The sequence below is a fragment of the Somniosus microcephalus genome, chromosome 10 (assembly GCF_052327205.1).
Source record: "Somniosus microcephalus isolate GS21.2 chromosome 10, FLI_Smic_1.0, whole genome shotgun sequence".
Taxonomy (NCBI): Eukaryota; Metazoa; Chordata; class Chondrichthyes; order Squaliformes; family Somniosidae; genus Somniosus; species Somniosus microcephalus.
In genome coordinates, this window is record NC_140996.1 from 111800269 (window position 1) to 111817185 (window position 16917).

General features: G+C 41.8%; 1 protein-coding gene across 2 annotated transcripts in view; it reads right to left on the reverse strand.

Annotated features, from left to right (window-relative positions):
- Positions 1 to 16917, reverse strand: part of birc2 (baculoviral IAP repeat containing 2) — a 31490-nt gene that overhangs the window by 9444 nt on the left and 5129 nt on the right. For both annotated transcript variants that reach the window (XM_085998697.1, XM_085998696.1), the window contains exons 2-5: positions 5357 to 7720; positions 4422 to 4521; positions 3738 to 3819; positions 3597 to 3642 (exon numbers count right to left, since the gene is read on the reverse strand). In XM_085998697.1, coding sequence (XP_085854823.1) covers positions 3597 to 3642; positions 3738 to 3819; positions 4422 to 4521; positions 5357 to 6254 — 1126 coding nt within the window. In that variant the 5' untranslated portion in view covers positions 6255 to 7720. The remainder of the gene's footprint in view (positions 1 to 3596; positions 3643 to 3737; positions 3820 to 4421; positions 4522 to 5356; positions 7721 to 16917) is intronic.

Consider the following 16917-nt stretch of genomic DNA (forward strand, 5'->3'; position numbering starts at 1 on the left):
ATAACCTTAAAACCAGAGCTGGGCCATTCAGGAGAAAAGTTAGTAAACACTTCTTCACGCAAAGGGTGGTAGAAGTATGGAACACTCTCCCACAAAAAGCAGTAAGGTGCTAGTTCAATTAAAAAATTTTAATCCGAGATCGATAGACTTTTACTAGCCAAGGTGGGTAAATAGAGTTAGGATACAGATCAGCCATGATTTCATTGAATGGTGGAACAGACTCGAGTGGCTGAATGGCCTACTCCCGTTCCCATCATCCTATCTAGAAAGTTGGTCCTAGCAGAGAACTTAGCTTATCTGGCTAAGGAATCTTAGACCACCATTAACAGTTTCTAGTGCTTAAAACAGACCCTCCTGCAGATTGAGAATTAAGCCAACTTCACATTTAATAGATTTGAAGATAATAAATTAGCACGGTTTACTTCATAACCATAACCCAAAGAACGAACACCATCTACATGCAGTAATTGCACAGACACCACAACTATGATGTACACAAATTTTCAATCTGGATACAAATATAGAGAGAATTGTGCAGATGAGAAGTTTTTTTTAAAACTTAAGACAAGAGTCTAAAAAGAGCCCTTTTCAAACCTGCAGCCCACAAAATTCAAAGGCAAGACAACAAATACAGCCAAGCCTACTTAAATGAATAACGGATAAAAAGTGTTAATAAAATTTCCATGCACAAATCCCTTTTCTATCTTTTCCAATGACAGCAGTCAAAATAAAACATTTAAATGAACTGCAAAAATCTGGATTTAAGCGTTGCACTGCTTCGTTAAGAATATGTTAAGCTGTTTTACATGTGTTTTTGTCTAAATGTGAAAACCATCTAGCAACCAATTCAGCGATGTTTGTCTTTTTTGCCTCTTCAGGTGCTCACGCACTTTTATCAATGATAAGTTTCTATGATCTTCTATCGCATAGAAGGAGGCTATTCGGCCAGTCGTGCCTGTGCTGGGTCTTTGAAAGAGCAGTTGTGTTTAGTCCCATGTCCCCGCTTTTTGTCTGGAACTCAATTCCTAATCTTCAAATACCTGTCCAACTCCCTTTTAAAATGATTTATGGAAACAGCTTCCACCATCTTTTCAGGTAGAGAGTGTTCCAAATCCCAACAAATTTCTCATCTCCCGTCTAGATCTTTTGCCAATGATTTTAAATCTATGACCTCTAGTTAGTTATTGTGGCACTTGCCAAAGGGAATAGTTTTTCCTCTATTTACTCTATCAAAACCCCTCATCATCTTGAAAATCTCTATTAGATCACCTCTTAACCTGCTCTGTTCCAAGAACAGTCCTAACTTTCCCAACCTCCCCATATAACTGAAGTCCCTTATCCCTGGTAATATTCTGGTAAACCTGCTCTGCACTCTTTCTAATGCCATTACACTTTCCTGAAGTGTGGTGCCCAGAATTATCTGCAATATTCCAGTTGAGGCCTAACCAATGATTTATAAAGTTCTAGCACGATCTCTACTATGCCTCCATTTATAAACCCAAATAACCCATATGCTTTTTAACCAACTTATCAACTGCACCGTATCAATTTGGCCTACCACCTTTAAGGATTTGTGTATATGGACATCAAGGTCTCCCTGCTCATCTACACTTATCAAAATCATGCCATTTACAGTATACTGTCTTTCTATATCAGGCCTCCGAAAGTGCATCACTTCACACTTCTCCGCATGGAATTCTATCTGCCATGCTTTTTGCTCATTGCACCGCCCTGAAGTCTACAACTATCCTGATCACTATCTACTAGTGAGGAGGATAGTTGCCAAGTTTCATATCATCTGCAAACTTCATAATGCTGCTCCCTACACCAGAGTCTAGGTCATTTATAAAAAAGATCCAAAACTGACCCTTGGGGGAACTCCACTACAAACCACCTCCCAGTCTAAAAAAATCTATCCACCACTACCCTCTGCTTCCTGTCACTGAGCCAATTCCATATCCATATCACCACTTTCCCCTCAATTCAATGGGCTTCCATCATCTTAACAAGCCTCCTGTGTGGCACTTTGTCATATGCCTTCCTAAAGTCCATAAATACATCTACTGCACTACCTTGCTCAATCTTCTCGGTTACCTCAAAAGAATTCAATCAAGTTAGTCAGACACTATTTGCTTATGCTGGCTCTCCTTGGTTAACCCAGGTCTTTCCAAGTGAAAGTTTATTTTGTTCCCAATAATTTCCCCACCCCAGACGTTAGGCTGACTGCCAGCCGGCCTGTAGTTTCCTAGTTTATCCCTTTCCCCTTTCTTGAATAGTGGTATTCCATTAACAACCCTCCGGTCCTCTGGCACTACTCCTGTATCCAATGAGGATTGAAAGATTGTGACCAATGCCTCGAATATTTCTACCATTGCTTCTTACCAATGTTTTCACAGCACACGAAAACTGTGGCAGAACCTCTGTCTCTGAATAATTTGTTTTTAAAAGATTTTTTAAAGATTTTAAAAGTCCTTTCTAAAAGATTTGTGCTTTTAAAAAAGATTTGTTGTGCTGCACTGCAACTGTGTATATTGTAATGAAGCAAATAACAGTTTCAGTTATTCACAACTGAGTGACCATTTTTCTACAGTACTGTAACATAGGTTCTGTTTTGTTAGCTTCTTGACAAACTTGATACAACAGTTAAGACCGATGAAAAGTAGAATGGTTAAAATTATTAAAGTCTACAGCAAGAGAAACAAGCCATTGGTGCAAGCTGGTGTTTATGCACCACATGAGCCCCCTCCCACCCCTCCTCTTCTAACCCTATCAACATATTCTTCTATTCCTTTCACCCTCGTGTGCTTATCTAGCTTCCCCTTAAATGCATCTATGCTATTCGCCTCAACTACTCCTTGTGGTAGTGCGTTTCATTCTTTGCACTATTTGGTATTTTAAAAAATAATTCTTGCCAAATAATTAATTTCTACACTCTAACCCAACTCCAGTGGTCTTTATAATTGCTGGCCCACACACCATCATTATGGTGGGCCTGACAGATGGTGCCTCATCCTACGGTGGTGCTAAAGTAAAAATGTAGCTCTTTAAAAAGTTACAAATACTGCTGAACACACAGGATGTCTTTATAAAACATGCTTACCAAGTTGATAAAAATTAGGTTGCTGTCTGTGTATGAGAAATACTCCAGTTTGAGGGGTGGTCACAGACTAATTACTTAAAAATGACTGCCCCCAGCACAGAGTGGCATTGCAGGTGGAAAAAGAAATAATTATTCATTAAATTTTTTGCACTGTATAAAAGTGTGAATAGAACCAAGTTGCCTGGGCTTAGAGGGCTGAATTAACAGGGCTTGGGAGCCACATTTCACCCACAGGTCACTTTGACAACCCTGCTCTACACAAGATTCCAAACTGATAAAAGGTGCAGCAGGAGCAGTCAAATAGAGACTAGTCACTTTACACAAGGAACTCTCTTACTTCTCCCAATAGAGGATTATAAAGTAGCATGGCCTTAGAAAAAGTTAGCCAGCTAGCTATGAATAAATAGTAATCAAGAACTAAATAGCAACAGAAACATACAATATTTTACTTTCTCAAACTGTTTTCACATGGTTTTAAAGGATTACAAAAAGTTACCTGGTGCCGGAGTTTCCTCCAAGATGTCATCTGAACTGGAATGTAGCTTTAAAAAAAAAAGGGAAAAATTGGTGAAAAGTTGGTTAAAAATAAAATATAGACTTCATGTGCCATTCTGTAGCAGTTGTAGGCAAAGGCTACCTGGAGATCAAATAGATTTGGAAACCTTGTCTGGATCTGATTTACAAATGGCTGTCCCTTCTCCTGGAGAAGATATTCACACCTGAAGTGAAAATAAAATTGGCAGGTTAAACTCACATCAGTTAGGATTAATATTAATGTGGAACAGGGAAGAAAGGGAGAGCAAAGATTGTGATCATACAAGTTTCAAATTAAATTAGAATTCGTATAAATCCCAAGGAAATGATGTACACTAAACCCTATCCCCATTGCAATATATATTTTTAAAGCTTTCTTAAATTATTTTTTTCCAAGATTCAACTATGGTGTTGAAATCGAGCAAAATATGCTTTCAGGATAAATGCATAATAACACGATCAAGTCTGTCTTAAAGACTGATCACATCGATACACGTGTATCACAATAAAACTCAGGCTTTAGGGTGGGATTTCTTGGTTCTGTTGACGGGAAGAAAAACTGGCTATTAATGAGTGAACTTGTGCCCAAAGTATTCTCTTTCAAATTAGGTCTACCGTCTCATCCATGTGCATAATACAAAGTTAGGCTCACACCAATTAGTTCATGGAGGATTTGTAATCGAGATGTGAAGTAGCAAGTTTATAATTTATTCAATAGAATTTAAGTCTTTGTGCACTCAGAACATGTTGAAGCATTTCCTGTTATATACACATCTGAACAATTTACCTTGGAAACCATTTTGCATGTTCCACCCACGGGTCATCTCCAGCCTCCCAGCTCCTCAGGCCACCATCACAATAAAAGCACTTCACATCATCATTTTGTCCTGAGATTAACAGAAAACAAAATGCAGTCAATTCTCAACTTCATTTGTTGGTAGTGCACAATATAGTTAAGTCCCTTCTAATTAAAAAAGTGTTTTTTTTTTTTAAAAAACATTTGCTAGACAATAAAAGGCAGAAGATGAAAAAAAGATACAAATTACTAAGATGAAAGCAGTTTATTGAAGGGACTGGGTAGCCCACAGAGCACTGTTTCTTTTATTTCTTGACACCTAGGGTTAGATTCAGTGCATGAATGAGTGGGGTGAAGAGAGTCTTTCTTCAGCTGTGAAAATCTTACAGAAAGTGAGCTTGGATAGTCTCAAATCAATTCCAACTATGCAAAAGACAAGAGCTTAGCAAGGAAGTGGAAAAATTCACACTGGTATAATTGGAATGCTTTGGGGGTAAATGGCCTCTTACCATGCATCTGGCCAAGCCATACCCAATCTGAGAATGGTCAATGATGATATTGGTCAAAGTGTTCAATTGCCCAGCACTGCAGCACAACATTACTTTTTAAAGAGGTGGTACACTAGAGCACAAAAGGGCAGTAGTTACATTTCCCATGTGACTGAGCTTGCAGTCAGTCACATTTTTGAGGTGTCCAGTACAAGTGGAAAATGGATAGATACCTGGACAAGTTTAGAAATCTGTCTAAAAAACAATGAAGTCACATTTTAAAAATATCTTTCCTCTTCTTCACCACCCCCGCCCTCAAGTGACCCAACAACCCACTCAAGCAGCTTCGGCTCTTCCTCACATATGAATGCTTTAGTTACCATTTTAATTAACACCTTCAGGAGATATGGAAAATTGAAATTAAGAAAAAGCTCTTACCAACATAGTAGAACCCAGCTCTAGATAACTGTTCTGGTTGAATAAAATTCCTGACCGGCCATCTTAAAAACGTCTGTAGTCGAGCATCATAAGATTGCATCTCAGGATGTCGTGGATGCACAGCTCGGGCCATTTCAGTTCGCTCATCTGGTCTCTGAGATTCTGTATTACTCATGGGCATGTTACCCATCTGATTCCCCAGAACAAAAGGGCACGAAGGGAAGTGCCTTCTATGTTCAGATGTTGCACGATCTCCAGGCTCCCAGTTACATAACCTTCCACCACAAACGAAACATGCAACTCTATCCTCTTCCCCAGTATAGTAAAACCCAGCTTTGGCAAGCTCGGTTGGTATTAAAGAAGAATAGGAGGGCCAATTCTGAAAAGTTTGCAGTCTCATTTCTTCATTACACATAGCTGCATTAGACTGTGGGTATCTTAATTGATGAGAACGGTCTTCCACACTTCTGGAGACCACTGGATCAGCAGGAATGCTATGGTATAAGCCAGTCTGTGCTCCATTTTCATGAAGGGACGACTGACAAAACGAAGCTGCATTTGGCAGAGAAAATGCAGAGCGACTTGAAGAGTGATCAACACCTGAAGGCAGGCTATGAATGAAACTGCAGCTCGGGTTGCACCTCTTGTGCCTTTCAATAGCATTATCTCCTGGTTGCCAGTTATCAATAGTGCCTCCACAACTGAAACACTGCACTCTATCATCTATACCGGTGTAATAGAATCCAGCACGTGCAAGACTCCTTTCAGACACCAATGCACTTGAAGGGAAGTGAGCAAATGTTGAAATTCGGTAAAGTTCTGAAGACAGGTCATATTGCAGTTCTTGATCTCTGCCTATTCTGAAGTTGCCAAAACTCTGATTTTGAAATATATTCATGAAGAATATTCTATAGAATATAAGGGCTTACCTTTTTTGGGAGGAGCTTTGTTACTAGTTTCTAAAGTGAAATGTTTATGAACATTGGCCTCAATTTTAAGTCAAGCGAGATCGGTGCACGTGGGAGTGGGAAAGCAATAAACCATGCCACTCCTGGGTATCATTTAAATAAAGAGTCATGTCCTAGGCCCTGACTCCAACCCTAACCCAACAGGTTCCACTGCCTGGCCAGCTGACAGGTGCTGGAAATCAGGCGGCAGGAGGCCGCGGGCAGCAGTCCGCCGCGGGCAGCAGTCCGCAGGGTTGGTTCCCAGCAGTCAGGCAAGTGCTGAGGGAGTCCAGAGGTGATGGGGGAAGGAGCAGTCAAGGCCCAAGGATTCGTTGTGGGACCTGAGAGGAGCACTCCTGCTCCTCCCTGGCCCACAAGAAAACTTTTTTTTTTTTTTTTTATAAACACATTTTCAATTTACCTTGCTGTGCCTCCTCTGGCCCTCTCAAGAGATGGACTGCCACCTCTACTCAGGCTTCAGGTTGAAATCACTGAGAGGACATCATCCGAATCTAACCTGCATATTTAAAAAGACCCCCACCCCCCCAGATTTCCACTCAATGGGGAGAGTTAAAATCGAAGCCATTGATTCTGTTACAGGAGGAACTTTAATAAAGAAAATTCTATGAAAGAAGGAAAGAAAAAGACTTGCATTTATATAGCACCTTTCATACCATTGGGACATCTCAAAGTGCTTTATAATCAATTAAGTATTTTTGAAGTGTAGTCACTGTTGTAATGTTGGAAACACAAACTCTGCAGCCAATTTGCACACAGCAAGGTCCTACAAACAGCAATGAGATAATGACCAGATAATCTGTTTTAGTGATGTTGGTTGAGGGATTAAGGAAGTCGAAATGATTTTTGAATTACTTTTCTTATTCCTAGCTCAGTTTGGTCTCTTGAATTGGCCCATTGTCCTCTGATACAAAGCAACAGATTAAGTTATTTTAGGAACCCATACTCCAATCAATTAGGTATTAAAAATCACCACATGGCTTTGCTCCTGTAATTGAATTGAATTTCAAGAGCAAATACAATTCTTTGCTGACATAAGTCGATTTCTTAATTTTCTTTCTTGTTTGTAATCTAAACATTTCCACAAGCATATAGAGGTTACTGTTTAAAATGCAGCTGAATGTTGCATTTTAAAAAGCAAAGGCTTACAAGGAACAAGTATTTCAAAAACTATGACCAGAAAACCAGTGCTAGGTTTCACTTCAACACAATACCACTCCTGAAAAGAATTAAATGATAGAAACAAAGCTCCTTCCAAAAAAGGTATATGCCCATTTAAGTTTAAACCTCCATTATGAAGTTAAAGATTCAAATTAAGAAACCAGTACATTTTCAGTTGGAAATAATAGCATCACAAAAATGGAACCAATAGGCAATTCTGTCAGTCTTCCAAAGAAACCTAAGGATGAAGAAAAAAAGATAGTCAGCAAAAATAGTTTGATTTTACTGCAAAAGCATTAACTTACAACCGTCACATTTCAATCCACATATACTTTTACTAGGAGTGTTGCCATTAAATGTATTAAATTGCATATAAGCCAATATACTTCAACGTTGTGATGCTCTAATATTCGGTGGCCACATACTGCTTAGTTTTAGCACATTTAGCATCATATCGGGACTCATCACCCCAATCCTCACTGAATCATTCAAGGCCCAGAGAGAATCTTGGACTCTAGGGGAATCAAGGGATATGCAGGTTGAGCAGGAAAGTGGAGTGGAGGTCGAAGATCAGCCATGATCTTACTAAATGGCAGAACAGACTCGAGGGACCGAATGGCCTACGCCTGCTCCTATCTTCTGTGTTTCTATGAGGGCTGTATGGCCTACACCTGCTCCTAATTCTTAAGTTCTTAAAAGGAGAGATGTAGAGGCAGAGGATTAGGGAGGGAATTCCAGACCTTATGGCCTAGGCAGCTGAAGACACATTGATGTACATGTGGAAGTGTTTTCAATGAGAAATAGGAGGGGGCTAAGGACAGATCCTTTTTTTGGGGGGGGGGGGGGGGGGGGGGAAGTCCAGAGGCTACAGTGCAGGAAGAGAAACCATTGCAGGTAATTCTCTGGCTACAACTGGAACCAGACGAGAGCAATCCCACCCAACTGGATGACAGAGGAGAAGCTTTAGAAGAGGATGATGTAGTGAACCATGCCAAAGGTTGCAGACAGGTCAAGAAGGATGAGGAGGGATAGTTTACCACAATTACGTGATTTTTATGACTGTGGCAGGGGCGGCAACCTAATTGGAAGGGTTCAAACATGGAGTTGCGAGAAACATGGGTACGGATTTAGGAGGAAACAATATGTTCAAGGATTTGAAAGGAAAGGGAGGTAGTTTGCAAGGACAGAGGAGTCAAGGGTGGGTTTTATGATGGCAGATTTGAAGGGGATGGTATCAAAGAAATGGGAACTGTTAACAGTATCAGCTAACATGGGGGCCAGGAAAGGAAGTTGGGTGGTCAGCAGTTTGGTGGGAATAGAGTTGAGGAACAGGAGGTGTGTCTCATGGACAAGATGAGCTCAGAGGGTATGAGGAGAGATAGGAGAGAAACTAGGGAAAGATGAGAGTTCAAGCCCCCCTGCCCTAGCCCTGGTGAGTTAGGGGAAGGGAGTGAAACAGCTGAACAGTTTGTCTCAATCTTAGTTACAACAAACCGAAGCTGAAAAGATTTAGGGTTTTAGAGGGTGGAAATCAAATAACAAGTGGAATTTGTTATCAATACACTGAAAAAGTTAAGCCCCAGTTTACCATAAAGACAATGAAACCCCTAACAAGTTACAATATTACCCTGCAAAAGCAGCTTGTGTAGGGATTTAACCAACTTTTTGAACAAATGATTTGTTTCCAAGTATAGCAATAAAATAATTCAGACGCACAGCTTCTTAAAGTTCAATTATGACTAAAACTAAACTACAAATTTAAATTTTACACTGGACTTTTATACTGAACTTTATTTTTTTTTTGCAAAAATGCACCGCTCCCCCCCACCCCCATTTGAAACTAACACCACCATACACAGTACAGGAATTAGTCTCAGATCTGACCTTACCAGTGATAAAAGAATGGAAATCCCCATCAAAGGGAATTTACCAATAAAGAAAGCAATACAAATTATTGTGCCAAAAGCACTCACTACAAAAGTCCTCCTCATATGCAACAATATGCAGTACAAGGAGAAAAAAAAGTACAAGACTTTTCTCAGATTGTGTGCCATTTACCTTATGAAATTATATTTCCAAAGGAAAGCTTCTACAAAACTTTGATGACCTCCAAAGGCAATTCAATTTCAGAATATGCATCTAACATTATTCACCTCTGGGTGCTTTCCACTGCATTATTTCTGCGCTTCCAGTTCTTTATGCTATTTGATCATCTCTGTATATGTAATCTCATTACTTTAAGTCCCATTTCCAACTAGCTATCTGACTCCCTTTAGAATATAGCATTAACATGTGTTCTACAGGTACATCAAGGCCTGTTAGAATCTAAAGCTGTAAGTAGAAAATTGTGTTCAAGTACAAGTTAAATTGACTGCTTACATTCATATTAAACAGAGGTATGAATTAAAACAAACATAGATCATGTATTTTCTAAATTTTTGTTTCTCCATTAAAACCGGTTCAGTTCTAAGTCTTTCTTCATAACTTAGAAACTACGGTCCTAAATCTAAACAAAAGGAAACTACGAAGTCATGAGGAGCAAGTTGGCTATGATAGATTGGGGAGCTTCATTAAAAGGCATGACAGTGGATAGGCAATGGCGAACATTTAAGGAACGAATGCATGAATTGCAACAGTTATACATTCCTTTCTGGCGCAAAAACACAAAAGGAAAAGCGGCCCAACTACGGCTAACAAAAGAAATTAAGGATAGTATTAGATCCAAAAAGGAGTCATATAAAGTTGCCAGAAAAAGTAGCAAGCCTGAGGATTGGGAGCAGTTTAGAGTTCAGCAAAAAAGGACCAAGAGATTGATTAAGAGGGGAAAAATAGAGTACAAGAGTAAACTTGCAAGGGACATAAAAGCGGATTGTAAAAGCTTCTACAAGTATGTAAAAAGAAAAAAAGATTAGTGAAGACAAATGTAGGTCCCTTACAGTCAGAAACAGGAGAATTTATAATGGGGAACAAGGAAATGGCAGAGCAATTAAACAAATACTTTGGTTCTGTCTTCACAGAAGAGGACACAAATAACTTCCCAGAAATGCTAGGGAACCAAGTGTCTAGTGAGAAGGAGGAATTAAAGGAAATTAGTGTTAGTAAAAAAGTGTTAGAGAAATTAATGGGACTGAAAGCCGATAAATCCCTAGGGCCTGATAATCTGCATCCCAGAGTACTAAAAAAAGAGGTAGCCATGGAAATAGTGGATGCATTGGTTGCCATCTTCCAAAATTCTATAGATTATGGAACAGTTCCTGCAGAATGGAGGGTGGCAAATGTAACCCCAGCATTTAAAAAGAGAAAAAACAGGGACCAGTTAGCCTAACATCAGTAGTAGGGAAAATGCTAGAGTCTATTATAAAAGGATGATGTGATAACAGGACACTTAGAAAAGATCAACAGGATTAGACAAAGTCAACATCGATTTATGAAAGGGAAATCGTGTCTGACAAACCTACTGGAGTTTTGAGGATGTAACTGGTAGAATAGATAAGGGAGAACCAGTGGATGTGGTGTATTTGGATTTTCAGAAGGCCTTTGATAAAGTCCCACATAAGAGGTTAGTGTGCAAAATTAAAGCACATGGGATTGGGGGTAACATACAGGCATGGATTGAAAATTGGTCAACAGAGAGTAGGAATAAATGGGTCTTTTTCGGGATGGCAGGCAGTGACCCGCAGGGATCAGTGCTTGGGCCCCATCTATTCACAATATATATCAATCATGATTTGGATGAGGGAACCAAATGTACTATTTCCAAGTTTGCTGATAACACGAAACTAGGTGGGGTTGTGAGGAGGAAGCAAAAAGGCTTCAAGGCGATTTAGACAAGTTGAGTGAGCGGGCAAATACATGGCAGATGTAGTATAACGTGGATAAATGTGAAGTTATCCACTTAGATAGGAAAAACAAAAGGCAGAGTATTATTTAAATGGTGACAGATTGGGAAATGTTGATGTACAAAGGTGACCTGAGTGTCCTTGTACACCAGTCACTTAAAGCAAACATGCAGGTGCAGCAGGCAGTTAGGAAGGCAAATGGTATGTTGGCCTTCACTGCAAGAGGATTTGAGTACAGGAGCAAGGATGTCTTACTAGTTATACAGGGCCTTGGTGAGACCATACCTGGAGTAGTGTGCGCAGTTTTGGTCTCCTTATCTAAGAAAGGATATACTTGCCATAGAGGGAGTGCAGCGAAGGTACACCAGACTGATTCCTGGGATGGCAGGACTGTTGTCTGAGGAGAGATTGGGTCGACTAGGCCTGTATTCACTAGAGTTTAGAAGAATGAGAGGGGATCTCATTGAAACTTATAAAATTCTGACAGGGCTAGACAGACTGGATGCAGGGAGGATGTTTCCCCTAGCTGGGGGGTCTAGGTCTCAGGATACAGGGTAGGATATTTAGGATTGCGATGAGGAGAAACTTCTTCACTCAGAGATTGGTGAACCTGTGAAATTCTCTACCACAGAAAGCTGTGGAGGCCAAGTCACTGAATATATTTAAGAAGGAGATATAGATTTCTAGACACAAAAGGCATCAAGGGGTATGGGGAGAGAGCGGGAATATGGTATTGAGATGGAGGATCAGCCGTGATCATATTGAATGGCGGAGCAGGCTCGAAGGTCCAAATGGCCTACTCCTGCTCCTATTTTTCTATGTTTCTATGGCTCTGGAACTTGGTGCACTATCACTGTTCTCTAAAAATTACTAAACTTCTACAAGACTTAAAAAACCTTGTTCTCAAAAAGTGAATCAAAGGAAGGCTGCTGTTGACAAGTTGAGCTACATCAAATAGACCTCTTGCATGAAGTAGCCTAGCACCATTTTCTGACAAATTCCTCTACATTTCTGACACTAACTCAGAGCTTCCTCCCTCTTTAAAAAAAAAAACTACCCACATTTTTCTTAATGTAGGGCTAACATTCACAGGTCTGCAACAAAGTTAAAAATACTCAATCCATCAATACAAAAAGAGAGAGACATGGGGTGCAACTCAATGTCAGCGGGGGAATAAAACAGCCGCCCATTATACACCCCGCACGGTTTTCCTTTAAATTGACATCATCCCTTGCATCACTTAGCTTCTCTTTCTCTCTTCCTTCCCATCCCCCACCTTACCAGATCAAAGTCTACCACCACCCCCAACCACCAGATCAAAGTCTACCTGGATGTGTGCGAATGAGGAATTAGCACTGGGAGAGTCACAGAGCACAAGAGGAATGGGGAGCGGAAAAGGACTCATTCCCAAGTGGAGGCTGAGGACACAATCAACTCAGATCTCATGGGTTCTTAAAAGAAATATGTTTTGACGAGTAACATACTTGTGTGCAGGCACTAAAGTCCATCTCGCAGAATGTGCGGCAGTTAGCTGGGTCCATGGTGGAGTCCACGACTCACATGTGACATCAGGGAAGCACGTTCCTTGTTGCAGACATCAATGGAGCATATGGCAGCTTCAATGCAGTCTATGACCATTCTCCCACTCTCAGAAGTGGCCCAGGACAAGCCAGAGTCTGCTGTTTGAAAGCACAGAACACAGCTCTGGATACCCTGGGAGGCCCAAGAGAAGTGCTCTGGATTTCAGGTGCTTGGGAGTCGGGACAAAGTCATGAGACCCAGTCTTCAGGATCTTGCTGTAACCATTAGATTGGCCCTTCTACTACGCTCAATACCATGGCAGGAGTCCTCCAATGAGGCAGCTCTCTTTCACAATAACAGCATGTGGCAGCACTACCACCAAGCCCCTCAGAGACCTACTAAATGACACGTGGAAGGCCACATCAGTCTCCCCAGACAGTTGCAAAAGAGATGCAGCTCAAAGCAGGTCCTTCCCAGGACTCAAGGGCCTAGAAATTGAGTGGGCTTAGCGCCCATTTTGCGGCGCTAGAGGGCATTGCGCTGGACTTACAGCCGGTTTTGAAATTGACTAGGGCCCAACATCGGCGTTACACCGGTAGCGCTGCGCCGGCACCGATGACGTCATCGGTGTGCGCAGCGTCCCGGTTGCCGTGGTGACGGGCCCCAGCGCCGAAATTCAGTTGCGGCCGCCTCGCCCGTGGCAGCCGCAACTAAGACTCTGGCAACAGAGTCTTACACGACTTTGCGCCGGCGCATAAAGGTGGAGCGGCGGCCGGCCGCTTTCCCGCCTGCCCGCACCTCCCTCCCCGGACTCCCCCACCCCCCCGCGGAACAGATGCTTCTCGGCTGCGAGCCCGGCACTTCCCCGAGGTGCCGGGCTCATTTTTGTGGCGAGTTAACCGGCCAGCGGGCGGGTGCAGGCAGCTCCTCCTTAACTGAAGGAGGAGGCCTGCACTTCCCGAGCCTGCCGCACCGCATCGGGCGCCGCAGCGCCGGAATAGCGCCGCGTAGCGCCAGTTTTCAGGCGCAAACGGCCTTCCGTAGCGCCGGCAGCCGTTTGGGCGCGGCGCTACTGAATTTTTGGCGCGTGCAGCGCGACTTAGCACCGGCGCTAAATTTCTGGCGTTAAGCCCCGGCGCAGCGCAAACTCAATTTCTAGGCCAAGTTGTCACGAGACAAAGACTACCACAGTATCAAGAGACTGTTGGTCAACTTGTGCAACCAACCACCGCCCGTGATCTACCCTTGAGTTAGTGTCTAGAAGAAGCAGTGGATAAGGCATTGGAAAACATGTCTAGGGACTGGACATGAAAGACAGTAATAAGTAGTGACTTATATGCAATGTGTCCTCAAGAATAATTAAACAGGTATCCATATTTGCATTTTCCCTGTTGTGCAATGATCTTAGTTTGAGGTGAAGTGGGATGTTTGACCCACGAGAGCCAAGGACTGATGTTATCACACGGAGGGATTGGAACAGCCATAAAAGCTGAAATACTGTGATGGAAGTTTAGTGACATTAATTTCAAAGAGAATGTCAACTAATAATCTTCCTGTGTATTTCCCTACCAGCCAGGACAGTAGCCTCTTCTGAATCAATATCCTCCAGATTTTTGCTCCATGCTGCCAGTCGCCATAGCAACCAGGCCTTCGCGCCCCAGGAATTCCACTTTTTTTGACGTGCAAAGGTGTCTAGGACAGTGGCTCTCAAACTGGGGCCCGTAGAGACTTTTCGGGGGTCCGTGAAATAATTAGTACTGAGCAGGTCCAGCATTGTGGGATATCTGCACTCCACTCCTGGTTTGCACCAAGTCTGCCTCCGGCCGATATACTGTAGTAGACGCATGTACAGTATATACAAATCAGAGGGGTGGTTTGTTCCATTTTTTCCTGAGTTTTTTTGCGACAGTGGGTCTTGTGTCATGACGAATAGTGATAGATGACAGGCTCCCTGATTGATCACACATTTTAAAGTAAACAGTTTTAACTTAATTTGACTGTATACTTTATATAAAAAGTAAACAAAGTCAAACGTCTATTGTCTGCATTTCAATTGACTGCCAAAATTTTCATGGGACAAAACCTTACGAGACATCAAAATTACATGATGTTTTTCTAATTTGTATCATACTTGGCTTTATTTTCCAGCATAGGGGATTGATGTACCATGTGTAAGACTGCAACATGGGGATATAGTTGAATATATTTCTTAAGGCTAAAAGGGATCACGGGATATGGAGAGAAGGCAGGAACAGGGTACTGAATTTGGATGATCAGCCATGATCGCATTGAATGGCGGAGCAGGCTCGAGGGGCCGAATGGCCTACTCCTGCTCCTATCTTCTATGTTTCTATGACAACATTCCACCAATTTGCTGTCAAGAGCAGATAAATGAAGGTTTCACTGGACGTATGGATAATACGGGATTTTTCCTTGCACTGTGTGAATTAAGTATGTGCATGTTATGTGTATAATTACATGTACAATCAACACTTGTAACAGTGTTAGACAGCCAACACAATGGGCACATTTATAAACATGTGCATCAACTCAAAAGACTTGATTAGTTAAGGGATACTTTAACACTAATGACTGCATTGTTTAATGAGTATAGATGTGCTTTCTGGTCCTATCGAAGAGCTGAATAACTAGCTGAATACAGAAGAATAAGTCTTAGCCACCACGCTGCAATGACAGAATGCAAGTAGAGTGACTAACCATGGTATACAAATGAAAATACAGTTTACAGGTTTGTGAAAAACAAATCCTATATAGGTGTTCTAAAGTTTGTACAAGTCCTCAGTAGTATTATCAGATGGGGGGGAAAGAGGGTGTCCGATCCATGATTACTAATCCATTTGAAAAGGGGTTGTTCAGTCAAAAAAACTCAGTTCTCTGTATTACCACGATGGTGGCTGAATGTGTCTCATTGTACCAATGTTCAGTAACTTCAAATGAAGTTAAGAACCATGCGTTGTACCCCAGAATCCTTCCCAATTCTCCTGTCTTCCCTAAGACTAGGGCCTATTAGGGACCATAAAGGTAACCTGTGTGTGGAGATGGAAGGCATGGGTATGGTTCTTAATGAATACTTTGCATCTGTTTTCACAAGAGAGGGACGATGCAGACACTGCAATCAAGGAGGAGTGTGAAATATTAGATGAAATAAACAGTGAAAGAGGAAGTATTAAAGGGGTTTAGCATCTTTGAAAGTGGATAAACCCCCAGGCCCAGATGAAATGTATCCCAGGCTGTTAAGAGAAGTAAGAGAAGAAATAGCAGAGACTCTGACCATCATTTTCCAATCCTCTCTGGCTACAGGTGTGGTGCCAGAGGACTGCGAATGTGGTACTGTTGTTTAAAAAGGGAGCAAGGGATAGACCGAGCAATTACAGGCCAATCAGCCTAATCTCAGTGGTTGGAAAATTATTGGAAAAAATTCTGAGGGACAGGATAAATCTTCATTTAGAAAGACGCAGATTAATCAGGGACAGTCAGCATGGATTTGTCAAGGGAAGGTCGTATCTGACTAACTTGATCAAATTTTTTGAGGAGGCAACAAGGAGGGTCGATGAGGGTAGTGCATTTGATGTAGTCTATGAATTTTAGCAAGGCTTTTGATAAGGTCCCGCATGGCAGACTGGTCACAAAAGTAAAAGCCTATGGGATCCAAGGCAAAGTGGCAAGTTGGATCCAAAATTGGCTCAGAGGCAGGAAACAAAGGGTAATGGTCGAAGCGTGTTTTTGTGACTGGAAGGCTGTTTCCAGTGGGGTTCTACAGGGCTCAGTACTGGGTCCACTGCTTTTTGTGGTATATATATCAATGCTTTGGACTTGAATGTAGGAAGTAGGATTGAGAAGTTTGCAGATGATACAAAAATTGGCCGTGTGGTTGATAATGAAGGTGGCGGCTGCAGACTGCAGGAAGATATCAATGGACTAGTCAGGTGGGCAGAACACTGGCAAATGGAATTAAATGTGGGGAAAATGTGAAGTAATGCATTTGGGGAGGGCCAACAAGGCAAGGGAATCAATCACGATATCAATGGACTAGTCAGGTGGGCAGAACACTGGC